The 10,758-nt window shown below is 32.3% G+C and overlaps 1 protein-coding gene across 1 annotated transcript; it reads right to left on the bottom strand.

Annotated features, from left to right (window-relative positions):
* Positions 1-4,237: 4,237 nt before the first annotated feature.
* On the bottom strand, positions 4,238-6,497 carry LOC116160865 (zinc finger protein 845-like). Its single transcript, XM_031474001.1, has 2 exons — positions 6,451-6,497; positions 4,238-6,403 (listed from the first exon to the last, which is right to left on the bottom strand). Exon 2 carries the CDS (start codon positions 6,395-6,397, stop codon positions 4,262-4,264), a length of 2,136 nt encoding a protein of 711 aa, XP_031329861.1. The 5' UTR covers positions 6,398-6,403; positions 6,451-6,497; the 3' UTR covers positions 4,238-4,261.
* Positions 6,498-10,758: the final 4,261 nt, after the last annotated feature.

The following is a 10,758-nucleotide window of genomic DNA, read 5'->3' as shown; positions in this document are numbered from 1 at the left end:
GTTTCAAAATCAGTTAACTTCACACTACAAGTACACGGAAATAAAGTCAACCCGGCAACGTTTAAAAATAGCCACCCGAATGAAGATTCCCTCCAAAACTAAACAAGATCCCGCTTAAATTTGAAAAGTGGCACGTGATCAAACATCTAAGGCAGAGCCCCCTTACGTTAGTTGTAGATAACGCTTTGACCTGAAGCACAGTAGGGAAGGAACGTAAAATAAAACACTCAAAATTTGAAAAGTTTGTTTAATAGTTATTGCTCTTATTAAGATTGTGAAAGCTCGAAAATTTAAGTTCAAGTAAATTACATTGCAAAAATAAACTTTGAAAATTGTAGTTCGCCGAATAAAAATAGAAATAGGCTGGAAATAAAGAACTTACCAATAAAACAAGTTAAAAAGTAATCGTAAACGATTTACAAAAAGCGCATTTCTACTTGCATTCATTTCCCATTTGTAAGATACAACTTCTGTTAAAATCGTAATTATCCGGCCACAAATATGAAAAATAGTGTTGCACATGTGCAATCCATGTTTGACGTCCTACTTTAATTTCTGTTTATAAGAAGAATTTCATTTCAATGCTTTTCTAAATAAGAAAGTTGAAACTGCGCATGCGCAAATCTAAATTTTGAAACTAACGTTAGATTTTCCTTTGTTCCAAGCGCCTATGTATCAAATTTCATTCAAATACTTTTATAAATAAAAAGTTTGCAATTTGGTTTATAATGGTCGAGATGCGAAAAGGGCACTGTGAATTTTGAATCGATTCGACTCAATTTTTGGCATTGCGTATTATATGGCTAAAGCTATGCCCATATTGAATTTCATGCAATTCAGTTGATAACTAACGGAGATGTAAAAGCGATCGGACATTTCTAAACAAAGTTATCGTTCACACGGACAGATAGAGGGACAGACAGACAAAGGAACAGACCAACAGACAGACGACAGACAGCAATACAAAATTATAAACGATCTCTAGGATTGTTAATAAAAGGCAAAAGTGTAAAATTATGGAACATGTAAAAAACGGTTTTTTGGTTTTTTTTACAACTTTTTTAGCAATAAACGCAGAAAAAATTCCTTCCTTGGTGCAAACCTCGACACCATAACGAACCAAATAGCGAAAAAAGTAGAACAATAGCGTCTCAACGAACGAGCGGACGGACGGACGAACGGACGGACGGATAAAGTGGTCACAATAACACATTTTTTTGTAGAAATGCGCTAAAAACCAGCCGTCAAATTAATATTAAATTGTGTAGTAAAATTAATTGTTTGTAATGATGTGAATGTGTAACATAAAATTATAACAACACAAAAAGTAGCGGGTAAACTTCAACTTCAAAAGGTAAGAAGTTGAAAACAAGTTTTGGGAATTATGGGTCAGGTAAGCAGGTACCAAGATTCTAAGAAAGGGTGAAATACGCAGGATGTGACTCATCTTTGTCGCAATAAAGCTCTTTTGTTAAAAGCAAGATACGAAATTACATTGCCTTGTAGGCAAATTTAACTAAAAACAAGATATGAGAAAATTACGAATCGTAACTCAGTTATCGCACATATATTCTAAACTGAAGAGCTTTGATTAGCGTAATCCCACTCCTGCAAGATAGGTAACCCGTCCCTGGTTTCGGGGTTTCGAGCCTACAGTTGAATGTCGAAGACAATCACGGAATTAGGTGTCGTAGCTCAATTTTGACTACCGTTTTACCACTCCCGTGTATGCTTCATTCACGGACAAAAAGGTTAGTTACAAGCAACAAGTCAGTACATACATCAAACGAATCGGTAATTTCCACATATTAAAATGAAATGATCAAAACTTATATGAATATTACTTCAGGGACAAGACCAAGTAATCAACATCAATAAACATAAATTAAGCAAGCATTACACCAAAAACGTAAACAATTACAAACAATAGCATAACGGTATCACATATGTAACTATGCATTGCGGTTAAACCAAGTAAATTTCAAAAACAAAGATTCAAACAACAAAAAGTATAAAATGTGGCATACAAAACACAAATACGATATAAAGAAATGCAAAAATTACTACCTGCATTACACAAAATAACAACAAACATTTATGGAGCGACGCGTTCACGACCGCCATTCAAAACAAGATGCCAACCCCCGTTCGTGCTCTCCAGATAGCGTAAAACGCTTTCCCCTCCTAAAATTTGCGTGGTTGCCAACTCTCAAAAATGTCTGCATCGCCGTAAGTTGTATATACAGGGTGGAACCTCTCAAACTCACATCAAATGTGGGTCGGGCAATGTGAAGTTAGCCTCGCCCATTTTACAAATGTTGTAATAGCTATTCTATTGCGAAACAAACGATTTTGTTGTCAAAGTAATCAATAAATAACAAAAAAACAAACAATATCATCCCTGAGTTTTTGGATTTTTTTATGGGGCGAGGCTAACTTCACTGACGTCATTTTGCGCTAATTTGTGCTGCTAATTTAGAATTTTGTGCTCATCACGTTAATGAGTATTTCAACTTTTTCAAATGAACGCTCTTACTGATATTTTTAGCTTCAACTAGCTTGAACTAAGTGGCTATTGCGATCACCATTTTTTGGACATGTCAAAATTTCATCAAATGTCGACATTTTAGATCCTTTTAAGCAACTTTTAAAGAATAACATTTTTTCCGTCTGCGTATACGACGTTGGCAATTTTCCGAGATAACGGCTCGGCGGACAAATCAAAATTGAAACTCATCGTACACATGCGGCATCTGTAGAAGAAAATCTTAACATTTTTCAATTTCAATTTGAGGAACTTGGTGGCCTCGAAAAGAAAAATCTGACACGAAAAACTCTATCCGGGTGGCACAATGGATTCGAATTGACAAACATTTATTCCAAAACACAACGAAACAACAAGAAAAGCTTATAAAGCTTGTTTGGACATTTTACCCCGCACGCAGACGGGCGACGAATACAATAAGAAATCTTTAAATTACTGCAGTGTTTTTCTTAACAATCCAAATAATCTGGCCACATTTAACTCACACAGAAACGCTGACAGGTTCTGAACTTCACTTTGCTTTATAACACAAAATTAAACGAATAACGGTTTGATGAGTAAGATAAACCAATTTTCGGTGGTCGTTCGGGAGGTAGAAACATTTAACTTTGAATAAGAAGAGAACCTTAACAAAAGGCCTCGCTGCGCTACACTGCTTCCTTTTTCAACTCAACAAAATTTTTTCCGTAATGGGACAACACGCGTTAAACTTCTCACACAACTTTGATGAACTTGCTTCTGCAGCGATTTACTATAAAAAATACCTACTGCGTCTTCAACAAAGCAAATCGGTGAGTGCGCGACTCTGATGCTTAAACGTCGCTTAACAACGCAACCGCTACGACAACGGCGGAAATCCGCTACTCTTAACGAAATCACCGAGGTACTGAAACACCTAATCATCTAATTAATCGAGTTGCGCCTCTTTATATTGCTCACACAACGCTCTAATTTAAATTTAGTATTCTCACGCCATCTAGGTATTTCCTTTGTAAACCCCTTTAGTTTAGAAGTCAGTTATTTTTATAATAGATTTGTTATTACCTTAGTTCTTTAGTTCGCCGCTAGAGGTCGTAATTTTTTTTTGCATATTCTCTGCACTTCTTCCATCCATTCAAAGACGATCCGGCCTTCGTGTTGGTTGCGTGCAAATTTTTCTTGATACACCATTACTTTTTACTTGTTTTGGCTATTACCATATTTCTTTGGAGTGCTTTCTCTCCATTTCTGGTGTGCTGTGGCTGTGCTTTGCGGTAATTTGCAAGTAATTAGTGTGAGGAGAAATCTTATTATTATTTCTACTTCTTAATAAATATCACTATATGTATGCATAACAAAAATGATCTATATTTATTATATGTTTATGAAGATTTTGGGAATTAACATATTCACAAATGAAGAATCACAAATGAAGAATTACAGAGGCTTGCAGTGATTCAAATTACATAATTTATAAAAGGGATTGTAATGACTACTTAATCAATCGATATCTAAAATTTTTTAAATTAATGTAAACTCTAAAAGAAACGTTAAATGTTACACAAAGATAAAAAATAAAGAATTCAATTATATAAACCAACACATTATACTACTAAATTCTGTTTTCACTACCTCAGTAAGAGCATTACCATTGAATTTATAATAGTTATAATTTCAATGGCATTACCTACCAATTAGAAATGGAAATGCAATTTAGCAATCAGGTCACATTTAAAGTTAAGATACATTGTGCGTTAAGAAATGTTGCTTCAAACGGCTCTTCCTATTTGTTGCATAATCACAAATATCACATTTGAAATCTTTCGAATCTTTGTGTATTGAGAAATGTTGCTTCAAAATATCCTTCCTATTTGTTGCATAGCTACAAATATCACATTTAAAACCTTTTGAAAGATTGTGTTTTAGAACATGAGCCCTCAAATTCTTCTTAGTATTTGTTGCATAATCGCAAAGGTCACATTTAAAAGCTTTTGAATCATTGTGCTTTAAGAAATGTTGCTTCAAACTGTTCCTCCTATTTGTTGTATAATCACAAATATCACATTTTAAATCTTCCGAATCATTGTGTGTCAAGAAATGTGCCTTATAAGAGCTTTTAATGTTTGTTGAGTAATCACAAAGGTCACATTTAAAACCTTTCGAAACATTGTGATTTTGCAAATGATTCTTCAAATTCTTCATAGTATTTGTTGCATAGTCACATATATCACATTTAAAACCTTTTGAAACATTGTGTTTTAGAACATGACTCTTCAAATTCTTCTTCATATTAGTTAGGTAATCGCAAATATCACATTTAAAATCTTTTGTATCATTGTGTTTTAAGAGATGTACCTTAAAAGTGCTTTTAATATTTGTTGCATAATAACAAACGTCACATTTAAATACCGTCGAAACATTGTGCGTTTGTAAATGATGGTTCAAATTCTTCTTAGTATTTGTTGCATAGTCACAACTGGCACACTTGAAATCTTTTGAATCATTGTGTGTTAAGAGGTGTGCCTTATAAGTGCTTTTAATATTTGTTGAGTAATCGCAAATCTCACATTTAAAACCCTTCGAAACATGGTGGGTTCGCAAATGATGCCTCAAATTCATCTCAGTATGTGTTGCATAGTCACAACTATCGCACTTGAAATCCTTCGAATCATTGTGTGTTAAGAAATGTGTCTTATAATTGCTTTTAATGTTTGTTGCGTAATCACAAAGGTCACATTTAAAACCATTTGAAGCGTTGTGTTTTCGCAAATGAATCTTCAAATTCTTCTTAGTATTTGTGGCATAGTCACATATATCACATTTAAAACCTTTTGAAACGTTGTGTTTTAGAACATGACTCCTCAAATTATTCTTCGTATTTGTTAGATAATCACAAATATCACATTTAAATGTTTTTGTAACATTGTGTTTTAGAACATGACTTCTCAAATTCTTCTTGGTATATGTGGCATAGTCACAAACATCACATTTAAAACCTTTCGTAACATTGTATCTTGCATTGTGTTTTAGAACATGTCTCCTCAAATTCTCCTTAATGTTTGTGGCATAGTCACAACATTCACATTTGAAACCTTTTGTAACATTGTGTGTTAGAACATGACGCCTCAAATTATTCCTAGTATTTGTTGCATAATCACAAATATCACATTTAAAATCTTTTGAAACATTGTGTTTTAGAACATGAGCCCTCAAATTAATCTTCATATTTGTTGCATAGCCACAACTTTCACAATTAAAATCTCTCGTATCATTGTGTTTCAAGGAATGTTGCTTCAAACTGTCCTTCCTATTTGTTGCATAATCACAAACATCACATTTGAAATCCTTCGAATCACTGTGTGTTAAAAAATGTCTCTTAAAATTGATCTTACTATTTGTTGCATAATCACAAACGTCACATTTGAGATTCTTTGAATCATTGTGCCTTAGCAGATGAACCTTGAAACGACCTTTAACATTTGTGGTATAATTACACACGTCACATTTAAAAACTTTTGAATGATTATTTACAACGTGATGCCTCAAATTCCTTTTACCACTTGTTGAATAATCACAATTTGCACATTTAAAAACCTTAGTATTCTTGTGCGTCTGGAGGTGCATTTCATAATGTGGTTCATTATCTGTTGTGGAGTCACAAAACGTACATTTAAACTTTATAGTTTCAGACTTAATACTTGACTGCTCCATTTCCTCCCCATTGTTTTCTTGCCAACAATATTCTGCCTTCGAGGTTTCTGCTTTTGTAGTTTTGAAATAATCATTGCTTACAAAAATGTTTCTTTGGAGGGGCAAATTTATTTCTTCTTCTTGTTTTGGTTCAATTTTAACAAATGCGATGTTGTCATCCATGACTATCTAAAAAATAAAATAACACTTTATTTTGAAATCCTTACAAGATTTACCTCATAAATTTGGTGTAGGTACAGCAGCAAATTAATCAAAAAGCTGCCTTTTGTTTTCACCGGAACAACAACCACATCTTCCACGTGACTTCATAACTGTGGCTGCATTCCGACCTACAGCGCTCTCCAAAACTACTTCGTATGCGCGTTGCCTACCCTCCAGGTTGTAGGCTGGTTTAATGAAATCACCTTGGTCACAAATTTCACGTCACCTATAGCTATATATACAAAATAAAAAATTTTTATATTTATTACATTTTTATTAAACTAAGGTTTTGATAATTAACAAATGATTAAAACAGAGCTGCAAAGATTTTTATAATTAATTATAATAAATCGCAAATGTCATATTAGAATTAAGACATTGTGTCTTAAAAAATGTTGCTTCAAACTGTCCTTCCTATTTGTTGCATATTTACATATATCGCATTTAAAACCTTTTGAAACATCGTGTTTTAAAACATGTCTCATCAAATTCCTTTTATAGTATTTGTTCCATAATCACAAACATCACATTTAAAATCTTTTGAAACATTGTGTTTTAAGGAATGTTGCTTCAAAGAATCCTTCCTATTTGTTGTAAAGTTGCAAATACCACATTTAAAACCTTTTGAAACATTGTGTATTACGGAATGTTGCTTCAAAGAATCCTTCCTACTTGTTGTATAGTTGCAAATACCACATTTAAAACCTTTCGAAACATCATGTTTTAATTCATGTCTCCTCAAATTATTTTTAGTATTTGTTCCATAATCACAAATATCGCATTTGAAATCTTTCAAATCCTTGTGTCAAAAGATGTGCTTCAAAAGTGCGTTTAATGGTTGTAGTGTAATCGCAAACGTCACATTTTAACCCGTATGAAACATTGTGTTTTTGCAAATGAACCTTTAAATTTTTCTTAGTATTTGTGGTGTAGTCACAAATATCACATTTAAAATGATTGTGTTTTAAAAAATGTTGCTTCAAACTATGCTCCTTATTAGTTGCATAATTACAAGTATCACATTTAAAAGTGTTTGAATTATTGTGTTTTAAGACATGTTCCTTCAAACTGTGCTTCCTACTAGCTGCATAATTACAAATATAGCATTTAAACTTTTTTGAACCATGTTTTAAGAAATGTTGCTTCAAATGACCTTTAAAATTTGTTGCATAATCACAAATATCACATTTAAAATCTTTTGAATCGTTGTGTTTTAAACTGCCCTTACTACGTGTTACATAATTACAAATCTCACATTTAAAAACATCTGAATTCAGAACATGATGCCTCAAATTCCTCTTATCTTCTGTTGCGTAACTACAATTTGCGCATCTAAGATCCGTGTGCGTCACATTTTTAAATCCTTTAACCGCAAACCCAATATTTACCTACACCAATATAATGGCTTACTGCATTAGCATTCAAAAATATATAAAAGTAAACCACTTGGTGTATGTAGGTGCTTGCTCGGATAACCTAAAATTTTTAAGGCAAATGTTTACGTGCACCACGTGATTAAAATACAGCTGGTAGAACAACCACAATGCTCATTACGTTTGTCTAAAACCTCCACGTCTTTCCATACACTGCGTCACTGCGAATGTCAGAAGCATTTATATAATATGTTTGTTGACTCCATTTTTGTTTGAGTGACTATTTAATAAATGATGAAAAATAATTGACTCAAAAATTTTTTTTTTATGAAAAATAATTGACAAAAAAAATTTTTTTTTTGAAAAATAATTGACTCAAAAAAATTTTTATTTTTTTTCCAAATTCAAATTTCAAAACATGTTTTTGTCTCCGCAATTTTCTCACCATACTATGCACAATTTATAAGTTAAACGGTAACTAGATATTTGATTTATACACGTTTTCATGTAAAGTTTTTCAGCTCGGCCTGAAGATGACATTCTAGTCGAAATCGATAGCCCTTAGAAAATAAAAAAATGTTTGAGTCCCAATTTATTTTTCATCATTTATTTTATGTTAGCTTTTCAAACAAATTTAAAAAGAAAATCTTAAACCTAACGAACACGCGAGCCCTCTAGATGGTTGCCATCCGGCTATTCTACCACTACACCAATATGCGATATACATTATATCGTGGTGACTAAATCATATGAATAATAATAAAACATGTGTTGCATAGTCACAACTATCACACTTGAAATCCTTTGAATCATTTATTGTGTGTTAAAAAATGTGGTTTATACGTGCTTTTTTGTTTTTGTTGCGTAATCACAAACGTCACATTTAAGAACCTTCGAAACATTGCCAAAATTTGTAATTTTATACGCAAAAAATTGTCAAAATGTGTTAACTTGATACCCGAAAAATTGCACGAAATAATGTATTTTCCTTTATAGGGACAAGGTACTTATTATGGAATCTAAAAAATGGTCAAAGTTTGTAATTTGATACCCAAAAATTGTCAAAATTTGTAATTTGATACCCGAAAAATTGCACGAAATAAAGTATTTTGCTTTAGGGACAATATACTTATTATGGAACATAAAAAATAATCAAGTTTGTAATTTGATACCCGAAAAATGGCCAAAATTTGTATTTTTATACCCAAAAAATTGTCAACATTTGTAATTTGGTACCCCAAAAATTGCACGAAATAAAATATTTTTCTTTCGGGACAATGCACCTATTATAGAACCTAAAAAAATGGTCAAAGTTTGTGATTTGATACCCAAAAGATGGCCAAAGTTTATAATTTTATACGCGAAAAATGGTCAAAATTTGTAATGTGATACCCGAAAATTGCACGAAATAAAGTATTTTCCTTTAGGGACAAAGTCAAAGTTAGTGATTTGATACTCAACAAATTGTAAAAGCTTGTAATTTGATAGCCGAAAAATGATCAAACTTTGTAATTTTATACGCAAAAAATTGTCAAAATTTGTAATTCGGTACCCCAAAAATTGCACGAAATAAAGAATTATTCTTTCGGGACAATTCATCCATTATAGAACCTAATAAATGGTCAAAGTTTGTGATTTATACCCAAAAGATTGTCAAAGTTTGTAATTTGATACCCAAAAAATTGCCGAAATTTGTAATTTGTACGCGAAAAATAGTCAAAATTTGTAATTTGATACCCGAAAAACTGCACGAAATAAAGTATTTTCCTTTAGGAACAATGACTTATTATGGAACATAAAAAATAGTCAAAGTTTGTGATTTGCTACTCAAAAGATTTTCAAAGTTTGTAATTTGATACCCAAAAATTGCCAAAATTTATAATTTGATACCCGAAAAATTGGACGAAATATAAATAAATAAAGTGACAGTTTGTAACTTGATACTCAACAGATTGTCAAAGTTTGTAATTAGATACGCAAAACATTGTGAAAGTTTGTAATTTGATACCCGAAAAATAGCCAAAATTTGTAATGTGATTCACGGAAAATTACACGAAATAAGGTATTTTACCTTTAGTAACAATGAACTTATTAGGGAACCTAAAGAATGGTCAAAGTTTGTAATTTGATACACAAAAGATTGTGAAAGTTTGTAATTTTATACCCGAAAAATTGTCAAAATTTGTCATGTGATACCCGAAAAATTGCACGAAATAAAGTATTTTACCTTTAGAGACAATGCACTTTTTATGGTACCTAAAAAATGGTCTAAGTTTGTGATTTGATACCCGAAAATTGCACGAAATATAAATAATAATAAGGTGACAGTTTGTAACTTGATACCCAAAAGATTGTCAAAGTTTGTAATTAGATACACGGAAAATTGTCAAAATTTGTCATTTGATACCTCTTTTGAAATTTACCTCGGAATTTACTAAAGACTAGGCCGCGGCTACTCGGTTTACTACATTCCGAGAGCTTTTGTGTTTTAAAACATGTCGTGTCAAAGCGCTTTGATAGTTTGTAGCATAGTCACATTTAAAATCTTTTAAAATTTTGTGTTTTAAAATATGTCGTTTCAAAAGCCACCTGACTTCTGTGACATAATCACAACGGTCACATTTAAAAGCTTTAGAACTATTGTGTGTTAAGACGTGCGATTTCAATCTACCCTTAAAGTTTGTAGCATAATCACGATTATTACACATAAACTCTTTGGATGTGCTGTGTGTGTATAATCAATAGTAGGTAGCTATAAGATAAGCGCGCCGCAAATGGAGGTGATACACATACAATATTACTTTTGCTTTATAAAATTACCGGAAGAGGCGCGCACTGGCATAAGGTGTAAATTAATAGTGTTCGCACTACTTCTGTTTATCATTAATAAATGTCTACTTACTTTCCTGAAAATGCTTCTGTAGAAACCACACACGTTGACTCAAAATT

Source organism: Photinus pyralis, unplaced genomic scaffold (assembly GCF_008802855.1).
Source record: "Photinus pyralis isolate 1611_PpyrPB1 unplaced genomic scaffold, Ppyr1.3 Ppyr1.4_LG10, whole genome shotgun sequence".
NCBI lineage: Eukaryota > Metazoa > Arthropoda > Insecta > Coleoptera > Lampyridae > Photinus > Photinus pyralis.
The sequence above is the reverse complement of the archived record's forward strand: the minus strand, read 5'-3'. Positions and strand labels throughout refer to the sequence as shown.